Source organism: Salvia splendens, chromosome 5, assembly GCF_004379255.2.
Source record: "Salvia splendens isolate huo1 chromosome 5, SspV2, whole genome shotgun sequence".
Classification (NCBI taxonomy): Eukaryota; Viridiplantae; Streptophyta; class Magnoliopsida; order Lamiales; family Lamiaceae; genus Salvia; species Salvia splendens.
In genome coordinates this window covers 3,067,325-3,088,916 of record NC_056036.1, presented here as the reverse complement: position 1 = coordinate 3,088,916, position 21,592 = coordinate 3,067,325, and the positions used below count along the sequence as shown (strand labels likewise).

The 21,592-nt window shown below is 36.6% G+C and overlaps 4 protein-coding genes and 1 pseudogene across 4 annotated transcripts; 3 read left to right on the top strand and 2 right to left on the bottom strand.

The window, feature by feature from the left end:
* The first annotated feature begins 1,532 nt into the window (after window positions 1-1,532).
* Window positions 1,533-3,874, top strand: LOC121804668 (PLASMODESMATA CALLOSE-BINDING PROTEIN 3-like). The gene is made up of 3 exons (XM_042204298.1): window positions 1,533-2,101; window positions 2,392-2,425; window positions 3,338-3,874. The coding sequence occupies exons 1-3, from the start codon at window positions 1,807-1,809 to the stop codon at window positions 3,597-3,599; spliced, it is 591 nt and encodes a 196-aa protein (XP_042060232.1). The 5' UTR covers window positions 1,533-1,806; the 3' UTR covers window positions 3,600-3,874.
* Window positions 3,875-4,120: 246 nt separating this feature from the next.
* On the bottom strand, window positions 4,121-7,364 carry LOC121804666 (purple acid phosphatase 15-like). The gene is made up of 7 exons (XM_042204296.1): window positions 6,969-7,364; window positions 6,354-6,545; window positions 5,663-5,996; window positions 5,318-5,535; window positions 5,043-5,233; window positions 4,676-4,960; window positions 4,121-4,550 (listed from the first exon to the last, which is right to left on the bottom strand). Exons 1-7 carry the CDS (start codon window positions 7,234-7,236, stop codon window positions 4,371-4,373), a joined length of 1,668 nt encoding a protein of 555 aa, XP_042060230.1. The 5' UTR covers window positions 7,237-7,364; the 3' UTR covers window positions 4,121-4,370.
* Window positions 7,365-9,539: 2,175 nt separating this feature from the next.
* On the top strand, window positions 9,540-15,716 carry LOC121804667 (ER lumen protein-retaining receptor). The gene is made up of 6 exons (XM_042204297.1): window positions 9,540-9,746; window positions 13,496-13,761; window positions 13,843-13,958; window positions 14,984-15,057; window positions 15,215-15,278; window positions 15,363-15,716. The coding sequence occupies exons 1-6, from the start codon at window positions 9,656-9,658 to the stop codon at window positions 15,397-15,399; spliced, it is 648 nt and encodes a 215-aa protein (XP_042060231.1). The 5' UTR covers window positions 9,540-9,655; the 3' UTR covers window positions 15,400-15,716.
* A 277-nt stretch (window positions 15,717-15,993) lies between these two features.
* Window positions 15,994-17,941, top strand: LOC121802796 (annotated as a pseudogene).
* Window positions 17,942-18,337: 396 nt separating this feature from the next.
* Window positions 18,338-19,642, bottom strand: LOC121802790 (UPF0481 protein At3g47200-like). Its single transcript, XM_042202494.1, has one exon. The coding sequence runs from the start codon at window positions 19,640-19,642 to the stop codon at window positions 18,338-18,340; it is 1,305 nt and encodes a 434-aa protein (XP_042058428.1).
* Window positions 19,643-21,592: the final 1,950 nt, after the last annotated feature.

Here is a 21,592-nt window from a genome sequence, read left to right as displayed (position 1 = left end):
TCTGTTCGGATCCCAAATTTGTAAATGAAATATTTGACTATGCATGCTTTGGTTAAATTTTCAATTTGCAGCCGTCACACGCCAAATAAGTGCAGGATTTGATACAAATAAGACCAAATTTATGCAAAATAAATACTTTAACTTGTACTAGTAATTAAACTTGATATACCCTAGTTAAACAACTCCATTATGCGAGTGAAGGTTGTTACAATTTTTAATCATATTTTACATATTTCATTCTCTTTCGCGTGCTGAGTCCGGTAATTTTTTATTAACATAATTCCACCTCATTTAGTTTGTTAATTATTAAATAATAAAAGAACGAATAAATACGACGAAACATTGGCTAGGTACGATTTATAACTTTGTCACGGTGCGACCACTCACATTTTAAATTATTTCCACTTATATAGGATAGGGACTTTTTTAGACACTTATTAAAGTGACTTATAAATATTGTACAATGAATTATAAATGTCGCAGCTCGTATAATAAAAAACTAAGTGTTTCGTAACCTTACGAATTAATTAATCCCATTTGCAGGGTTAGTGATTATTTATATACGTAACGGGCTCATTTGATTTGAAAAATCAAAGCTCGATATTATTTTGGGCCATGTTCGATTTGGGAAATTGAACTATCAGATGTTTCTCGCCACCAAAATAATCTCATTTGTATTTCATTCATACTAAACACATCATACATAACATATGATATTAAATCGATGTGTTTTATCAAAAACTTTAACAAGGACTGCAATTAATCCCACTGGGAGGAATTGATTTAATAAAACAATCCTTTGAAGTTTATATCAATAAATCTTTCTTTGATAGAATCATAGTATAAATAATCGATAATTACATTACAATTTATTACTCTCTCCATTTCGTTAATTAAAACACTAACTTTTTAGGAGAATTGAAAAATATGTAAGAAAATATACATAGTATATATTAGTATTATTTTAAAATTATATGAGTATAAACACGTTTGATAACTGAAATGTGTTTATGTAATATAGACGGCACAAAAGAAATACACAAAAAATGATTTTGGTAGTGGATGTCACTGAATTTTAAATTTTTAATACAAAAATTGATAAAATTAAAAAGAAATATAGAAAAAAAATTATTACAAATATTGTTAATAAAAAATAGACTTCACATCTTTAAAATGAAAAAATTATCATAAATTAAAAGATGGCAATTTTAATAACCAAGTTAAAATGAAAAAAAAATAGAAGTGCGAAGATATGAGGAGTACCTCCCATAATAATGTGACGAAATGACTAATAAAATAAAGAAAAGTTGTACTGATATGTTACTTTATCCAGAAGTTAAGCACAAAAAAAATTGAAGTAATGCTATTGGTCCAATTTACTTAGATCTTATCCAGCCCAATCCATAGCCCAGATCCAGCTATCAAAACCCAGTGTTTTTTTTTTCATTGCAGAAGAATGGATAATTATTATCTGATACTCCAATTTTTGTTTTCTTCTTTTTCAAATTAGAGACGTTCCACAGCTTGAATTTGACTGGACTCCTCGATGCTCGCGACTTCGGACAAAAGGGTAGCAGAAGACATTAATTCAGATTTCAGACATTAACTTGTTCACCAAGAGCAAAACATGACAAATAGGGAAAAACAGGAGGGGATGGAGCAAAAGAAGAGGAAAGTACATCGGCCCCAGCAATAAAGAGAGCAAAAAAGAAAACAGATAGAATCACCCCATTTTTGACCACCCTCTTCTCCCCTTCTTCCACACTCTCTCTCTCTCTATAGCTCAAAACTCAAAAGGGGGCAGCCATGGCAACAGAAGCGGTGTTCGGAGTGGTGCTCCTGCTCTCGGCGGCGGTGGCGGCGGGAAACTGGTGTGTGGTGAGGAGCGACGCGAGTGAGCAGGCGCTGCAGACGGCTCTGGACTATGCATGCAGCGCCGGAGCTGACTGCTCGCCCATTCAGCCGAATGGGCTTTGCTTTCTGCCTAATACGCTGCAGGCTCATGCGTCCTACGCTTTCAACAGCTATTATCAGCGCAAGAACAATGCTCCTGACTCTTGCTCTTTTGCTTCCACTTCCACCATCGCCAGAACTGATCCAAGTTCGTTTCTTTACTCTCTCTCTCTCTCTCTCTCTCTACATATGTGTGTTTGAGTGAGTGTGTCTACTTGTGGAAAGATTGGAACTTTTTGGTGACTCTTCTTGATTTTTTTCATTTGAAAAAAAAAAGGTTGGTGTTTCTGTTTTGAGGATATGGGTCTTGTCTTGTGTGTTTATATATCTGCATGTAGTTAGCTACTTCTTGCTTGTGGAAAGATTGGAACTTTATGGTGGCTCTTCTTGATTTTTTTCATTTTTTTTATAAATTTGTTGATGTTTCTCTGTTTTCAGGCTATGGATCTTGTGTTTACCCATCATCGGCAAGGTACTATTACTTTCTCTTTTTTCACTCCATTTGCATATATTTTAGATGATGTGTGGTGTTTCTGCAGTGAGTTCTTGTGCTTTTCCAAAAGTTGCTCATTTTGCTGTTTTGTGCCTTGACATTATTCCCATTTTTTTAATGACATCTCATATTATAAATTCTCACATATAGCATGAATTTGTAATAGCACTATAAAGAATTGGAGTGTAAATATGCCTTTATTTTTAAAAGTGTCATCGAGTTATGTATATGGTGTTTTGTACATAATTTATTTAATGTATTATATTGCTTTGATATAAGAAATATGCTTCTTGGATGTGGGAGTTTCATTTTGTCTTTGTTCATGTGGGTTCATTTTTTTATGAAAAGGTTGTCTTATTATGTAGTGCACTTCTTGATAATTACACTTTGGGTTAGCATCCATAGGCTAAGGACTTAATTCTTGCGATTAATAAAATTGCAATGTCGAAATGTTGGGACCTCGTGCCAAATAACCACAGAACCCTGAAGTCATGTCTTGTAGAAATTGCAAAGTTCTATGGAGAGGCAAAAGGTTTGTTGTTTAGAGATCTAAAGAAAGAGGTTAAAAAAGTTGGGGAAGCTAAATCTTAGGTTGCTTATTAGCCTTTGAAGTGGAAAACCAGAAGATCAATTTGTACAAATATTTTTTACCTAACGACATTCTATTGTTAATACAATACAATTATGTTTTATTGTTCTGACTTGTTTAGTGTTTGATTCTTTCTGTTCTCCCTCTTTGGCCTTCTTTTAATGATTCTGTGCAGTATGCTCTACAGATTGTGTATCTGTGTTGTTTTTTTTTTTTTTTTTTTTTTTTTTTTTTTTGTGTATCTGTGTTGTTTCCATGGAAGGCATACATTAAAAACACTCGCATCTCTTGATTTTTTTCAGTTCTGCCGGAGGAGGAGTCTCATCAGGAATAACATCCACAACACCCACGAGCATAACCACTCCAAGTTCAACCACACCACCATCAGGAGCCACACCTCTATACGGAAGTGAACCCGGACTAACACCAGGGACAGGGACAGGGACGGGGCCAGTTATACCCGACGCCCCCATGTCTAAGGGGTCCAAAATCTTACTGCAGCAAACAGCCTCGTCTCCTCTGATCATCTTGCTCGGTTTCATGATTATTTGCCGGATAATATAGGGCTGCATAATAATCAGGATATATATATATATATATATATATATATATATATATATATATAGCTCGAGAAGTAGGCGAACCCCAGTTTTGTGTTAGCCATTTGTAGCATTCCTTGATCGTCTCTCTCAGGAAGATATTTGATCTTTTCCTCGAGTTGTGTCGGCAAGCTCAACATTTTCCCCGGTTGAAGGTTGGTAGAACTAATACCCAATTTTTTGATCATTTTATGTTTTATTAGACTGGATTAGCAGCTCAAGAATTTGGATCCCATATAATCTTCTCTTTAATCCTTACATAGTAATACATATTCCACATAAATGTTGTGACACCAGAGAATATGAATAATTATACAGAACAATCCCATAATTATAAATGAATGCAATTTCTTCATCCCCATTCAGATCATCATTTCAGTTTTCACAAGTTAAAGCTGCAGGTTTACATAAGCAAAAAATTGCATCAGATCAATAAGCCATTGGAAGAAACCCTGGGATTATTAGAGAGAAAGAAAAAGAAAAAGGTAAGAAATTCAAGTAAATTTTCTTTCATTGAACATCTGTTGACAATCTTACACAAGTTGTAGTAATGTACAAGATTCTAAAACCTAGAAGCTAACAAGCTAACAATATTTTTGAAAAGCTACTAACAAGCTAACAATGTTTTTTTCTTCAAATTTTGATTTTTGCTGTGGGCTTACAGCTGTTTCCAGTTGAAACCTTAAAGGATACTATAAGAATTCATACCCTCCAAGATCCAGAAACTTCTAAAGATTCAATTAATAGAATCAAAAAAAGATGCACTGTTCAAATGTTCAGTTCCCCAGAGTTTGATTACCTGGGGTTGAACTGGACATCGCTCAGGTTGCCTTACAATGTAAATCTGATCACCAGTTTCGTTGTACATGTCTTTATTGCGATGCCACGACCACAGAGCATGTGTGTCATTCTTCACCTGCACGATAAACCCAAATGAGATGACCTAAACTAGAACAAACTCGACTTGTCAACGTAGATGACATCCATACTCCCAATTATGCCCTCAGACTGTAAGGAATTATTCAGAAAAAATGGAAGTACCTCGAGGATTCCATGGCCGAAGCTGGCTTCTCTGTAAGCACTATACTCAGGTTGTCGGTCCCAACAGAACTTCCCAGCAGCTGGTCCAGATGTAAAATTTTGCGCACAGAATCCCCCCATGAAGTCATCGGGCGTGGTGGAGGGCTCTGGGCAGTTGCCATGCTCGTCAGCATGTATCGTTGCCATTTTCTCTCTATTTCCCCCATCGCCAACTGAGAGGTGGACAGGACCACATGGATCAAGAGTGTAGTTGTACACTCTGTTTGACCTCTCATATGCATGTACCTAAATATTGTTTCCCCTTTTTTATTATTCTTTGGCTAAAGAATGACATAATAAACCATGATTTACGACCATATAAACTTACATGTCCGTTGAAGACTATGTCGACACCATACTGGTACAGTAACTCTTCCATGGATACCCTCATGCATTCAACTTCCCGGTAGTGTGCCGTGTAAGTGGTGTACCAGGGAGGATGCCATGTAGCGACTAACCATGGAGTAACATCTCGGTTCACATTAGCTAGATCCCTTTGCAACCATTTGTATTGATCATCTGCAGTGAAGGAGCCATGGAATTAGAACCAACTGTAACAATTATCAGAGACTTATAGGATAATAATTCAAGGCTTCTTGTTACCTGTCTTGCCGTATGCGGCATATCCACCTAGAACGACAAAATGTATGCCTCCTGCGTTGAACGAATAATAGAATGGGGAAGAAGAGCCACTTTCTTTATGTGGGAATGCAAATCGAGAAGTGAAGGAAGTAAAAGTCTGGCCGTGGATTTGTTCTTCTATTTCATGGTTCCCTTGCACCATCATTATTGGAATTCTAGATATCAGTGGCTGCATAAATCTGAAAGGATCATACACCAAATGTCACAGTTATATATAGTCTCATAACTGTTTGAAGTTTATGACAACTAGAGTTACACATTTTAAACCAGTAAGAGAAACTGTTTTTAAGATAATCGAGATGTTACCTTCCCCAATAATCCCAGCGGGGCTGATAAGTCTCATGTATAGGAGTATTTGGAAACGAGCATGGGTAGCAATCAGAACCAGTGCCATTGGTAAGATACAAGTTAGCATAGCACAGATCTCCAACCATCAGAATTAGATCAGGACTGTTTCTCGTTACATGATCAATCGTGGAAGTGGAGTTGTATGTGAGACCAAGGTCTCCAACCACAGCTACTCTACCAGGATAGCTATGTGTACTAGAAACTGGCATTGTCCTAAAATGTAGGATACGGCTCATGGCCTGTATTGAAGGATCACCACACTTGTAGTGGTATTGAGAATCAGGATCCAAACCTATGAAACAATAAATGAAAATCTACCATCACAATTAAAATCAAGATTCGTGCGTCGCAAAGTGACGGTCAGAGCAGAAAAATCAATATTCCTAGAATGCAAAATTTGGAAACACACTAGTACAATTCAAGACCTGGAGCTAAATGATTGATGGATCGGATGCATTCTTCAAGTAAAGATTATCAGGCAAGTCGAGATGGAAAAGGCATAAACTCTTTTACCACACTACAGTTCAAGATTTGAAAGCACACTACAATTCAAGATTATGAGCTAAATGATTGATGGATAGGATGCATTCTTCAAGTAAAGATTATCAGGCAACTCGACATGGAAAATGCGAAAACTCTTTTACTGCACCTGTGAGACGGACATGATGAATGATTCCGGAAGTGTAGTTCTTGAGTCCTTTGAAGGGATAAAGCTGGCTATAGACTTCAGATTTTCCGGTAGCTATGCGATGCATAGGAAATCTTAGCTTCCCATAGTAAACCACACTGGCAACACTCTTCGGATTCAACGGTTTGATGTTGTCACCAATCTGAAATTCCCCTGCAAGACATCATCATCATCATCATCATCATCATCAAGAAACCAGTCACAAAATGAAGCATTCATTTATTCATCTAGGCCTAATTTAGCATCCATTCATCATAAGTTCAGCATTCATTTAAAATAGTAACTATGCCTAATTTAGCATTCATTCATCATAAACTTCAAAATAGTAACTATGCCTAATTTAGCATTCATTCATCATAAGTTTAGCATTCACTTCAAAATAGTAATTAGACCTAATCATATCATAGCTGATCATTTATAATTCAACAAATTCAAGAAAAGGGCTTGCAAGAAACATATGTAGAAACTAAAACTAAAGCATAGCTTAACATTCATAAGTTTCACCACAAAATGAATGCACAAAAGAAAATAACAGGAAAAAACCAAATTTGAAGGCTCAAAAGAAGAGATTCAAACCTGTAATCCAAGAAATCCAGACAGAATCGTGAGTGGAAGATAGAGACACCGAAATTTGTTCAGGTTCGAAACCTGAGACATCCCTTTGCACTCTGGGGTCAGAATCAGGCAAATCAATAGCATTTCCCCTGAAATTCTCATCCAATGAAACAGTGACAGGATCAAAGGGCCCATCGAGGGTTGTGGGAATTTTGCAATGAATTTGAATTAATTCCAAGAAAAGAAGAATGAAAACGGCAACCACCATTTTTCCAATTTGCGGGGCCATTTCCCCCTTTCAAACGGGCTAAAATCTAAACCCAAACCAAATCAAAGCATATAGAAAAAGAATCTTGAAAGCAATAAAGCTCCCTTCTTTATGAGTCAAACGAAATTCTCCCAAAATGCAGAGCTCTAGATTTCTGCAAATTCGCATTCCTACAAAGTGGCTATTTCCGTATATATAGACATGTGGGGTTTTTTCTTTTTGATTCTAGACTAGAATTAACATTCCTCAAGTGCACTGAATTTTTTTTTATTCCATTAGAGACGCATGACCCATATGCGTCTACTTTTAATAAAACGCATGACGGAGATGCGTCTTTCCTAAAGACGCATGACGCTCATGCGTCTCTCAATTTTTTCGAATTTTTTTAACGACGCATGACGCTTATGCGTCTTTATAAAAAATGCATCTCCCTCATGCGTCTTTTGTTTTGTTTTTTATTTCACGGACAACGTATGCGCATGAGGCTCATGCGTCTCTATCTTTCTACATTCCTGCATCACTTGTTTCAGTCCTACATGGATATAAACACTCTTGAATTGTGTGTTACATGACTTAAGACATCTTAGAGACGCATGAGGCTCGTGCGTCTCTCCCTAAGACACAGAGATGCTCATGTGTCGTCTAATAAAATAAAAAATAGCGACGCATAACGCTTATGCGTCTTTTCTTGTGACGCATGACGCTTATGCGTCTTTTAAAAAAATAAATAAATAAAAATTGAACGACGCATGCGTCTCTATGAAAAACGCATCTCCTTCCTGCGTTTCATAAAAAGGAGATGCATGAGGGTCATGCGTCACTCCCAAAGACGGAATAAAAAAGATGTTCAGTACACTTGAGTAATGTTAATTGTAGTCTAGAATAAAAAAGAAAAAGCCCTAGACATGTGTGTGTGTAAAAAGGAATTCGAATATGAAGATGGGGTGAAGAATTAAAAGGGTAGTGATGAGCGGTTATGTCAGTTGTATAATCAATCGATACAAAATCGTCCATTATAATCTGGACCTCGAAATCAGAGAACTGCTACATGCTTGCCGTTTTCTAGGCATATTTCAAATGATAATTCAATAAACTACGACTATGTATATAGACTAAATTCCCCAAATTAGCATAGTAGATTTGATTTCAATGATTACTAAAACAAAATTTATGCATTGAACGTGTCTACAACCCTACGTACGTCCAATTTGTAAAAATTAAATGCAAAACATGTGAAACTAGTCAAGTACAATGGTGTAATTAATTAGTAAGGTATGTTCGTGCATCAACTTGTTGTGTGAGTCGTATGTGTCATTTTTCATACTATAAATTTTTTACTGTGTTGTGTCTCCATGATTTTAATATATTATTATTAATAATAAATTTGATGGATCGAAATCGAAATGTTTTATTCGAGAAGAATATTCTTTTGCCCTATTATTCGCGTAGAATATCCGATATGGAGATGAGGCCATTGGCCTGATATGCGGTCCACTTATATTTTCTACACCAAAACTTATTTTTAATGTAGGATTGAAAATGTTCTAATTATTACAATAAACGAAAAAATTGTACTAATGTATATACTTGTCCAACTAAATGAAGATGGTATTCGATTTATTTCAAATTGTAATCTTGTACAGTTATAATATGTCCGTTTAATTTATTACAAATATAATTTCAATAGATAACACTCCAATTTCTTTTCATTTCATCTGCTTCAAGAACTATTTATTACCCCGGGTAATAATAAGAATAAAAAATACTACACTTTTACTTTATCAACTTTATGAAGATGAATATTCAATATAATTAAATTTTATAACCTCGCATAGTTACATGTGCATTCAAAAATAATCATAATGATATTATTATTATTTTCAAAAATCCTTTTTATATGTACTCCTACTTACTTATTTTTTTGAAAAAAAAGCTAAACTGATTTAATGGGTAAAAAAAATACTAAAAATATTGAAATTTATATATTTATGAATAAATAATTTGTCATATTTTGACATGCAGATGATTATATGTCATGTAGTATATAGTCTACGTCATCTCATCAAAATGGTTTATCATCATATAGAAAATCTGAAACTCAAATATTTGAAGTTAAAATATAAACTTTAAAAAATAAAACCAAAACATATTAAAAATTATTGTAATTATATCTAAATATAACTATAAATACCTCAAAATAATTGAAGATCACACGCGTCAACTTTTATCTCATTGGCTGAAACACGTCCTCAGACCTTTCGCACGTGCCACGTCACAGTTTCAATAAAGCACTGCATTTTTTATTCTGTCAAAAAAAATCCCAATTTCATTTTGTCTAAATTAAAAAAAGGGAAATACGCAAAATCTTGTTCTGCTATTTTCTGGGCAGAAGCAAAAATTTTCTGGTTTGCAAAGAGAGTGAGAAGAAAAGGGAGTGAAGATGAATATATTCAGGCTAGTAGGGGATATGACACATTTGGCAAGTGTTCTTGTCCTGCTCCTCAAGATTCACACTATCAAATCATGTGCAGGTATGCATTTTCAAATTTCCCTTTTTTTCTTATCCAATTTGCTTCGCAAGATCCAGATTAAGAGATTTGTTGTTTGCCTCGTTTGTTGTATCTAAAGCCCTAATTCAGTGCCTCGTGTGTGTGAGAGAGAGACGGAGTGAGACAAAGCGGTTTCATTGTTGTTTGTTTGTGTAATTGGTGGAATGGTTTTATTTTCTGGCAATGGAAACATATTCCCTTGCTTCCTTACGTGTCACACGAACTGTGGCGCAGTCAATCTTAATTTTACTTATTAAATTATCAATCGTGATACTGATGCACATTAAGGTTGGGTGCAAATATTTTTTTTGCACTTGGCATAAGGGGTTTGGGGCATTGTTGTTTGGGCTTAGTCATGTTCAGACACCAGGTAGAGCTAGAGGTAATGAGGTCAAATTGAGATGTTGTAGGCTATCTTAGTAATGAGAGCTATAATAAATATACCAGGTCTTCAGCCAAGGAACTGATCAAAGATTGGAGTATTGATGGCCCTTTCCTCTTTCTATTTTAATGTAAGAGGTTCTGGAGGAGATTCATCTAGACGTCACCACGGTTCTGGAACCGGCGGTTCACGGTTCGGAACCGCCGGTTCCGGTTCAAGAAAATCATGAACCTGAACCGGCCCATCCTAGGTTCGACGGTTCCGGTTCCTGAACCGTGAACCGGCGGTTCATCTAAACCGCCGGAACCGCCGGTTCATCTAAACCGCCGGAACCGCCGGTTTCTAACCGGTTCCGGACCGGTTCGGCGGTTCATGTTATTATTATTTTTTTACATTGTAATTCAAGTAAAAAATGTAAATATACTTGCATAAATAAAATTAGAATAATGCGAATGCGATGTACAAATGCAATTTTATTGATACAAATTACAACTTCAAAATTACAAATTACAACTTTAAATTTATAAATTACAACTTAAAAATTATAAATTACAAAAGACTTAAAGTCCTGATTACAATTTACAAATTACACGAAACAAAGGGGAGAAAAAAGAAATAAAGGAAAAGGACTTGAGTTGAGATACCTACGTATCATCAATGCTCAATTGCATTTTGAAATCAAAGTCCACGTAGTTCTCTTACCTTTGATCCCAACAATAAGAGGTTATATATAAATCATCTATAGGGAAAGTTCTATAAAAATCAACCAAATATTCTATATGCTCTAATGTGGAATGCAACATATCATATGTAGAGTTCCATCTAGTAGACACGTCTAAAGTAAAAGTTGTGTACCTTAATTTCTTCGAATGGCAATACTTCTTCCACGCCTTTCCAATTTGAGGCTTCCAGTGGATCAAGGATACAGCTAACACTTGTAATAGGTTGAATATGTCTTTGCCATAAAGACAAAATATCTTGTACACATAAATTTAAAATATGACAAATACATCGTTGGTGAAAATACTTACCACTTATCACCGGGGACCAAGCCGCAATTAAATCGGGTATACTTGCAGTGTTAGCGGTTGCGTTATCAAAACCAACCGAAAATATTTTGTTGCATAAATCATAATCATTCAAAACTTGAATAATTAAAGATGCAATTGCTTGTGCGGTGTGCGGTGAAGGAAATTGTCTAAAACCAATTAAACGTTTATTTAAAGACCAATTATTATCTATAAAATGACATGAAATTCCCATGTAATAATTTCTTTGGAAAGAATCCGTCCACACATCAGAGCAAATATTAACTTTGTGCTCCAAGTTGGATAGAAATTTTCCAACTTCTCTTTTTTCAAAAAACTGTCGGTTGTTAGATCTTTGAGCAGTTGAGGGTGGAATTCTTTTTGTAGCAACATTAAAAGCGGTTTGCATAGTAACTTCATATTTTTTGTCATTAAAAAAATTAAACGGATTCATTGTCGCCCATCTTACCATAGCATCGGTAATATTTTTTGGATCATATTTAAATAGAGGCGTACCTGTTTGAGACGATGAGCCGGCAGAGAAGTTTATTTGGCTTTGGGACTTAGTATGCCCATATTCCACGGTGTGTTTTGTCTTCAAATGGCGATGGAGAGTACCATATCCCCCACCGGTTCCAAATGAATAGACTTTCTCGCAATAGTTGCAATATGCTTTGAACTCATTTGTCTCCACGGTAGTGGTCGGATCATTAGGATTTGAAATTACCACCAGGACCTTCTTGTAATGTTTGGTGAAAATATCGGATTTCAACTTTGGAGGTATCTTCTTCTTTTGTCGTCCTAAAGGAGGAGGAGCATCGGGCTCCTCATCATTTTCGCCAACTTGGCCGGCGCTAGAAGGGGGAATTGATGCGATCCATCATCGCCTTCGTCCGATGATAGATTCACATCGTATTCGAATTGCGAAGCCGAATGTGAATGCCCCCTTGTTGGTCGTCGTCGGCGAGGGAAAGTAGCAAGGCCGCATTTCGATCTTCTTCCTCCTACGAAAATTATACAACTAAGTAAAAATACTAACACAAAAATAAAACACATAGACACATAGATGTTAAAAAATGAAATTATGAATTTAATAAAAATGAATTAACAAAAAACATAAACATATTAGAACTTACTTAAGCTCGAAGAGCGGCTTGCCTTCCCACCTCCTCCGCAACTTGTGCTCTAGTAGGGGCACGTCGATGACGAGTATCACTTTGATCTTGGGCAATTCCCTTGCCCCGATCACCACCACGACGAGATAAAGACATGATATTTATGGAAATTGAAAGTGAAGAATAGAGAGTAATGTGATTGTGTGAATATGATAACGTGAACAACGTGAGTAAATTATGAACGCAAATAACGTAAACAACTTGAGAGAATGAGGATGGAGAATAGAGAAATTGGGATTGCGAAGAGAAATTCTTATTAACACAAGAATGAGGTGAGTAGAAATGAAGAGGATGAGGGATATTTATAGGGGGAAATTGTAATTAAATAAAATTTAAAAAAATTCAAATTTTCAAAATTTTGAAATTCAAATTTTCGGTTCAAACTGCCGGTTTTTCGGAGGAAACCGCCGGTTTCGTCCCGGTTTTCTGACGAAAACCGGCGGTTCCTGACCGGTTTCTGAAAAGCCTAGGGTTAGGTCAGAAATAGGCCTGAAAAGGTGTCAGGAACCGCTGAACCGCCGGTTCTGGTGAAACCGGCGGTTTGGGGACCTCTAGATTCATCTGTTTGGCTGGAAATAATTGTATCCAAGGAAAGTTTATTGTTTGAGAGGTTAAATGATTCTATTGGTACTTTGATAGTTGGATTAGCTGAGGTAACATCAAGACATAGGTGATGAGGTTTACTGTGTAGTGTATTTATAACTTAACTGCAAGCTTTATGTGTAGTGTATTGTTTGAGAGATTAGCTGAAAAACTACCAATCCTTTGAGGTTGGTGGTATCATGATGTAGTAATGCTCACAAAATTGTACTTTCAGTGGAAAATTCTTAAGCCCACTGAAACCCTGCATCTATTTTTAAATCCGCTATAGACATATATGATTGGGAGATCACTTCTATGTTGGTTGTAAATCGATTTGGGAATTGGTATACATGCTTTGTAAATCAGATAGAGTAGATGATGACTTACATTTGCAGCCTACTTTCACTTCATTTCACATAGGAACCTAATATGTGCAACTCATCAGTTGAATATATTGCCTGCTGAGGTGTGCCTTGTCATCTTCTCATGGCTTGATTGTGTTCCACAATATGAATCATGTCTCTTTAATCATTTTTACGATGTTGACTGTATGTGTTTATGCAGGCGTTTCTCTGAAGACTCAGGAGCTCTATGCTATTGTTTTTGCTACTCGCTACTTGGATTTATTTACACAATATGTGTCTCTCTATAACACACTTATGAAATTAATATTTTTGGTGAGCTCTTTCTCAATCATCTGGTATATGAGGCGTCACAAGATTGTGCGCAGATCATACGACAAAGATCACGACACTTTTCGCCACTATTTTCTAATTCTTCCATGCTTATTATTAGCCCTGATCTTGAATGAGAAGTTTACCTTTAAAGAGGTACTGTAATCCTATGAGAAAGCTACTATATGTACCAACATATTTCTCTGTCAAATATTTATGCTTTATATGATTGACTAGGTTATGTGGGCCTTTTCCTTGTACCTGGAAGCTGTTGCCATCCTTCCTCAACTGGTCTTGTTGCAGAGAACAAGAAATATTGACAACTTGACAGGGCAATATGTTTTTCTTCTAGGGTAATGGATAATTCCCCCCTTTAATTTTTTTTTAAAAATTCTTGCAGCAGTTGGTGTGTACGAATCCAATGATGGTGGGGTTTAAATTGTGTTTTGTCATGTGGCAAGTTCCTCTAGTGTTATCTTTTGTTATAAAATCAATTTATGCTTTAATATTTGGTAAAGAGTCTTGGGTAAAAGTATAGCTTATGAGATTCAGCCTTGATTTTCGAAATCAATTATTAGGATTTATTGTTATGTAATCTACGGATTGTGTGAATGTATGAATTTGGTATGTGTTATGCTGCCTTGGGTGCTTGCGACATGACTATAATTAGAGCATTACAATATATATGGAGGAAGTAGCTTGTATGAAGATTTCAGATGTCATTGTTAAGCAGACCTAGTTTTGAAATTTGATGTAATTCCAATTGAAAATTGTTTACATATTCTAAAATATTATTAACACTATTAGCTAGAACATAATTTTTTATAAGGATGCATGGAGATGATATATGTACAGTCTTCTCTCTCATTACCACTCTTTGTTGAACAGTTGATGTAACTTTATTGCTAGAAAAACATCAATTATGTATAATTGAAATTTATTCCCATGAAAGACTCCACTTATAGTAGAAATGTGTATTTGTTGTCTCTTTCATGAATTTGCAATTAGTTTGTGGAATGGAAAAATGATTATCTGGATTTGACTTATCAGATTCCATTCTTTTTCACAGTAAAAAGGTCGCTGGTAACTTATGTCTGTCAAAATATTCAAATTTAATGATATTCTTTTGCTTACTTTGTGGAACATGATTTTACTGAGTTACCACTGCCATTAGAACCTCTTGTTCCTTTCTTAAAAGTTAAATTTACTAGGTTTTGTACACTTAACTGGTTGATGGGTAAACAACTCCATCAGTTGTATGGCATAGCAAAATGATGTCACATTGATGATAATAAAGTACTTATTTGCTTTCTATGTGATCATTTTCTTGTAAGTAGTTTATAGTTTAACTTTTTTATGTCTTGGTTTTTTCTTGCAGTGCCTACCGATCATTCTACATTTTGAACTGGGTTTACCGTTACTTCACTCAGCCACACTTTGTCCACTGGATATGTAAATCCTCTATCCCTCTCTCTTTTCCTGTCTGTTTTGCCTTATAATCATGAAATTTGGGTGATGTTCCTGCGGAAGCTAGAATCTCTAAAGAGGAACAGCTGGTTACCGAAATTTATAGTACTACTAAATTGATGTGCTTATTTTTGCCCTGCAGCTTGGGTTTCAGGGCTTGTCCAGACCTTGCTTTATGCCGATTTCTTTTATTACTATTTCCAAAGGTAAAGTACATATGATATCGCGACCACATGTCCAAAGTTCGTATTTGCTTTATACTGATTTATTTTCTGATTTCATTTTCTCAGCTGGAAGAATAATGCAAAGCTTGAATTGCCGGCTTGAGATCGTCCTCTGCATAAAAGTATTTGAGGCTGATATTTTGAAGCAGCAGCAGCACTTCTCCAGACACTCTAGTAGGTACTTGGCATGTGGTTTCGCTTATGCCTGTCTTAATTTGGACAAGAGATGAGATCCCATTACTCATTTATCGTATATTTAGCCTGCTATTATGCGACTTATTACTGTGTTGTAATGTTGAGGGAAATAGTTATACAGCAAGAATGACTAGCAGAACATGTGGCCAACTTTTTCACTAGACAGATATACTTTGTCATTTTCTTTTTTTCCCAATTGAGAAAGAGCAAACATATGTTTCCTTATATCGTTATTGATTTAATTAGTATTTAATCCTAGCACATAAAAGGGCCCTTTTTCCCCTTATGTTCTGTTTACTCGAACTTCTCCTGATTGCTAGAAAATTTGCAGATAATTTAAGTTCTTAGTATTTTTTTTGTTGTTTTATCAATTTCGTGGCCAGTTTGGAGATTTGCTTAAACGTACTGATTATATTCGAAGGATATTACATCTTGCTTATGATTTTATCAATAAAATTATAATGTCAGTTTGATTTTGTTTTTCGGCAAGAGCATCAGTAAAATGGGGTATGGGGACCCCGTCCGTTATGTGCGAGGGCAAGGGACTGGTTATTTCAGGACTGATTTACGGTCCAGCCCCATATGCCGTTGCTTTACGGGCACCGAGCCAAAAACACAATTTTTTAATTTTCTTTACAAAATTGTTTTTTTTTAATTATTTGTTTTAATCACAATTCACATATTTTGCATTCCTCTAAAAAACTTAAATTATGTAATGGACTTTTAATCATGTAATTTTCATTATTTAATAAACGTAGTAGTAGAAAAGATTGAATAATGTAATTTTTTATATTTAACTAATGTATGAGTTATTTACTTTAATTCTACGAATAAAAAAATGATATAAATTGGATGATAATAAAAAGGCTGAAATAGAAAAAACTCTGATTGAGAATTTATTACTAATAATTTACTATGAAAGTTAAGGATAATAGTAATAATTTTATCATCTGTCAAATTTTCGTCAATGTCATGTGAAAATATAATACTATTAGATTAAAAGGTTATAATAATGGCTCACTTATATCCAAAATGGTCTTTTTGACCATACTTAAAAATTACTATAAAGTTATTCTAAAATAAGTATTTTATTATTTTAATTAAAGGTCATTTTGAGTATCACGAAAACCGCTAATTCTAATCGACTAAGGGGCCTTTTTTTGTGTTTACCTAAACATATAGAGAATTTATGATTTTAGTTTTTTGAAATATTCGGTCCCTCACAAATAAAAACTGGTCACATTTAGTCTGAATTGGACGGAAATGGTTAAATTTAACGGTCAACGAATATTAATTGAATTTTGACCGGATTAATATTTAATTAACTATTTTTTATTGTTTTTACAAATCAATTAATATTCAGCCGAGGAGAGCTGGAGAGATTCAATCACGACGTCGATTTCAGGTTCCTGCACGATTGCATTTCCGATCTCTTCGCGGATCGGTTGAGATCGGATATGGAGATGTTGAAATTGGGGATATTGAACCGAATTAGCCTCGCCGCAAAATGGTGCCCCTCTCTGTATTCATCGTTTGACAGAATCACGCTGCTGTGTGAGACCATAGCGAAGAAGGTGTTTCCAGTGGCGGAGTTTCCGGAGTATGAAAGTGTGGAAGAGGCGTATTATGCGTATAGAGTGAGGGATCGGCTTAGGAAGGCGTTGCAACTGCGGAAGGCGTTGTAGCTGCCGGAGGTTTACATCTGCGCCAACGATTGGGGATCTCTACCTTACAACAGAGTCGCTTCCGTGGCGATGAAAAACTACATGGAACTATTCTTCATTCATGATGAGGAGAGGTTTCGTGAGTATCTCGGGAGAGTGAGATCCGACAAAGCCACTATTGCTGTCGGAGCATTGCTTCCTCACCAGATAATCGAATCGTTGGATGATAAACACAGCGGCGAAGTGGCAGAGCTGCAATAGAGGAGAATGTTGGATGACATGGCGAAGATTGGGAAATTGAGTGGTTGCCTTGCAATCAATGATGTTTCAGGGAGCATGTATGGGATTCCGATGAAGGTATCGGTGGCACTAGGAATTTTGGTGTCGGAATTGAGCGAGGAGCCATGGAAGGGGAAGCTCATCACTTTCAGTGAAAATCCACATCTTCAAAAATTGGAAGGGGAGAGTTTGAAATCGAAAACTGAGTTTGTTAAAAGTATGGAATGTGGGTATAACACTGATTTCCAGAAGGTGTTTGATGTGATACTTGAAGTGGCGGTGAAAGGGAAGTCGAAGGCGGAGGAGTTGATAAAGAGGCTGTTTGTGTTCAATGATATGGAATTCAATGAGGCGGCGGCAAATCCATGGGAGACGGATTATGAGGCGATAGTGAGGAAGTATAAAGAGAAGGGATATGGTGGAGAATGTGTGCCGGAGATTGTGTTTTGGAATCTCAGGGATTCGAGGGCGACGCCGGTGCCGGCGAACCAGAAAGGGTGGCGCTAGTTAATTGAATATTAATAATAAATATTTAATTGAATATTATTCGGTCAAAATTCAATTAATATTTGTTGCCCGTTAAATTTAACCATTTCCGTCCAATTCGGATTAAATGTGATCCATTTTTATTTGTGAGGCACCGAATAATTCAAAAGATAATGTTTTGGACCAAAATCATGAAATCTCCATATATTTATGACAAAAAAGGCTTTAGTCAATTGTAATTTAACAAATTTTAATCAAATTTCGTGATTCGGATATGAAGAGTAACAGAAGCTACTATGTACATATACGGACTACATTCGATCGATTGCTTATGCACACAAATTATGAATAAATCTGCAATCTCACGACAGCTAAATGCAGACTATACGTAGAGCGAAACAGAGTTTATTCAGATGATCATTGCCGTTTAAGCTGGCGGGCGAATCTGTGATAATTAAGCAGAAAATTGAGGCAATTGATGCACAAAAGCAACACGGCGGCGAGGAGAGCTATGGTGGTCCACGGACTCCGAAAATACGTATAAAGCAGCTCCGCCTTGAACGTCTTCGTCTTGCTCCTGCAGTGGTCGTTGATTCTCTCTCTAACCCCTCGGAAAATATCTCTCCGGCACGCCCCCTCCGTCTCCAGCTCCCTGAACATTCTCACCACCTCCTCGTCGTCCGCCTGCCACGCCATCACCAGAATCCCCTTCTCCCGCAGCTCCTTCACGTCCTCCGCCTTCATTATCAGCGACTTCATGAACTTTGCGTACGACGTCACCGCGAAATCGGTACGGCTCCCCGGCGACATCTCCATCGCGATGATGTTCGATAGTATCACCTTCGTCTTGCTCTCCAGCAGCAGGATCGGGAGGCGGAGCATCCCGTAGAAGGAATGAGATCTGAATTCGATGTCGGTTAATCGGTACGATTTCGATTTCGTCGGCCTGAAATGGACCCCCTTCGCTTTTAGATCCATTACCGACTGGAATTGGCTGTTTACCACCTTCGATTTCTGTTTCTCCTCCTCAAATTTAGATTCTCCGACGAGAAGCGTGCGGCAGGCGTCGAGGAGGTGAGTGATTTTTCTCCCCTGCGGCGATTTTTCTTCGCTGTTCATCATGGAGATCACGAGCTCGTAAAAATACTCGTCGATTGATTTATCGGCAAGGTCTTCGCATGTGTGGGGGATCAGCATTTTGATTATGAAATAGGGGAGCTGATTTTCCAGCATGAAGAAATCGCGGACGACGAACGCGAGCTTCGACATTCCGAGGCGGCGGAGGACGACGCAGTTGTCGTCGTTGTCGGCCGCCCGCTTCAAGCAGTAGATGAGGAAACAAGCGTCGCTGAGCATCATTCCAGCCAAATCGACGTCGTTTTGTATCGACAGGCGTTCGTAGAAGGTTCTGATTTGGTTTGAGTGGTTTTGTAGTATATCCGTGACCAGCAGCTGCTGCTGTTGCTTGTCGGGGATGAGCAGGTCGAGGATCTCGGATTTGAGATCCTCGACCTGCTTGAGTTGAGTGAGGCCATAATGGTAGGGGCCAAGGGAGACTAGGACCGGGTCGTAGATTTGGTGCCTACCCTCGGCCCCTCGCACCGGTGATGGCACTCTGTTTTGCCCACCCCCAGACTCTCGCACTTGTGTTGGCACTCTGTAGATTATCGGTTGCGGTATATTGATGATCGAGTGGTCTTTGCTACGTTTTGGAGAGGCCATTTTATGCATACAAATTAGGGCTTTGGTGGCTAGGAAGATGATGAGCTGCACTTGATGGCTAGGAAGGTGTTGAGCTGCACAATATGTGATATGGTTGGAGTAGCTTTTATAGCACATTTTTTACCCTCTTTATCTTCATGCAAATAAGCAATAGTTAGTGCTCTCTCTACTTTAATATTGTAAATATCATTTTTTTAAGCTCATACTCAAAAGAACCATATCGCTTTTGGCGGGATGAAGGGAGTAGAAATATTAAGGACCGAACGTTCATACATTCACAAGTAAGTTGTCACACATAAAAAATGGCAAAATGTGAAGCAAAGGTGTCTAGCGACCTACTCCTCCTATAACTAATAGGTTTTTGGATTGAAATTCACTAGGTTTGATAGTTTCATCGTTCATATATTAAGTACGCTTAGTGCACCGTAAAATCTAATATGATATCAGAACATGCCACATGCTCGAGTCGAACGTGTCGTTGGAGGTAATGCACATGGCATGAGTGATCTGATCTTGTTTAGCTACTAACAATGAGATCAATATACTGTCGGAGGTATACGAGATCACACTTAACCCCGTGAAATCGAACTCTAAAGTTGTCCAATTGCTTTGTATAGATACGATTATAGTATATAAACAGTTTTTTTCTACTGCTATTTCATTAAATATTGAGGTCTTAATGTGGAATTGAGATCATTCAAAAGTTGAGTAGGTGAAATAAGTAAAGATCTCATCAAAAAGTTGAGACATGCATCACGTTGAAAGGTGAAAAGGAATTCCTATCATCAACAGAAGCAATAATAATTGAATAGAATGGGACCATCTTTATCGTTACCAATCAATACTCATTAGTAACATTCACCACCTATCTCTTCTGCATGCATGACATATTTAATGTATTTATTTATGACGTCATGGATTTGTATACTCCTACTTGAATATGGAACTTACGTAGAAGATATAAATGCGAACGACAAATAACATTACCTAATACGTACGAACATAGAACATTGTCGTCTATTACCCTTGGGACATTGACTATTGGACTTTCTTCAGAGTTGTTTTTAAATAATACTCTCCACCAAAAATAATTCTAACATTTTATCTATTTACATTAAATTTGTATCAAATTGTGTTGTCAAATTTTTGTGAAAGGAAAGAGGGTAGTAGTTTCGTTTATTGGGTCTTGTATAATCATTATCATTTAAAGTAGTTGTCAATATTGACTGATCAATATCCTCAGGCAGTCAGGCGTCAATCCCGATGGAAAATAAAGTAGATTGAAAATGTTAAAATGATAGAGTTCCATTGAGGTACTCACAATTATTTTTTATCGGCTTTAGTGGAAATGTGAGTTGGATTCTACAATAATACTGATTGATTAAAGTGAAGGCGTAATATTCGTAACGATTTTAACCACGTAAAATTATGGTATAATCTGTCAAAATTTGATATACTATAAATTTATAATTTATAATTATTCTGCATTATTAGATTTTGGTAAATGAAAGAATGGAAATACTCATTTTATATATATTTAATTGATAAAATTTCATATATTTTCAAAATTCACACTTGTTCCCAGACGAATATGTTTCAAACAGATGCGATGCTGAGTATATGCGCATACATATTGGTGGTGTTCGGTTTGCAAGATAAAATAATACTAAGATCTAGGATTGAGTTGTGAGGTTATTTTAGTCATAGGGGGTTAGCTATGACTAATTATCCCATGATTATTCATCTAGGATTGAGTTGTGGGGTTGAATCTCACAAACCAAACACACAACAAATTTAATCTCGGATACAATCTTGCAAACCTAACACCCCATAAATTTTAGTGACGTGCAATAATGGTGCTACGAATGTGTTTTCATGAATGTGTACGACTAAACAACACTGTTTAGAGTCTGGGAAGCTTAAAAAAAATAAAAATAAACAAATTTAGTC

What these genes read in the sequence shown, in the direction of transcription:
- LOC121804668 (XM_042204298.1), top strand. Translation starts at nt 1,807, where the DNA reads ATGGCAACAGAAGCGGTGTTCGGAGTGGTGCTCCTGCTCTCGGCGGCG. An exon ending in CATCGCCAGAACTGATCCAA is followed by an intron (nt 2,102 to 2,391) that starts GTTCGTTTCTTT and finishes CTCTGTTTTCAG; the next exon opens with GCTATGGATCTTGTGTTTAC. An exon ending in GTTTACCCATCATCGGCAAG is followed by an intron (nt 2,426 to 3,337) that starts GTACTATTACTT and finishes GATTTTTTTCAG; the next exon opens with TTCTGCCGGAGGAGGAGTCT.
- LOC121804666 (XM_042204296.1), bottom strand. Translation starts at nt 7,236, where the DNA reads ATGGCCCCGCAAATTGGAAAAATGGTGGTTGCCGTTTTCATTCTTCTT. An exon ending in CGCTGGGATTATTGGGGAAG is followed by an intron (nt 5,536 to 5,662) that starts GTAACATCTCGA and finishes TGATCCTTTCAG; the next exon opens with ATTTATGCAGCCACTGATAT. An exon ending in ACATAGTCTTCAACGGACAT is followed by an intron (nt 4,961 to 5,042) that starts GTAAGTTTATAT and finishes AACAATATTTAG; the next exon opens with GTACATGCATATGAGAGGTC.
- LOC121804667 (XM_042204297.1), top strand. Translation starts at nt 9,656, where the DNA reads ATGAATATATTCAGGCTAGTAGGGGATATGACACATTTGGCAAGTGTT. An exon ending in CAATATGTTTTTCTTCTAGG is followed by an intron (nt 13,959 to 14,983) that starts GTAATGGATAAT and finishes TTTTTCTTGCAG; the next exon opens with TGCCTACCGATCATTCTACA. An exon ending in TTTTATTACTATTTCCAAAG is followed by an intron (nt 15,279 to 15,362) that starts GTAAAGTACATA and finishes TCATTTTCTCAG; the next exon opens with CTGGAAGAATAATGCAAAGC.
- LOC121802790 (XM_042202494.1), bottom strand. Translation starts at nt 19,642, where the DNA reads ATGGCCTCTCCAAAACGTAGCAAAGACCACTCGATCATCAATATACCG.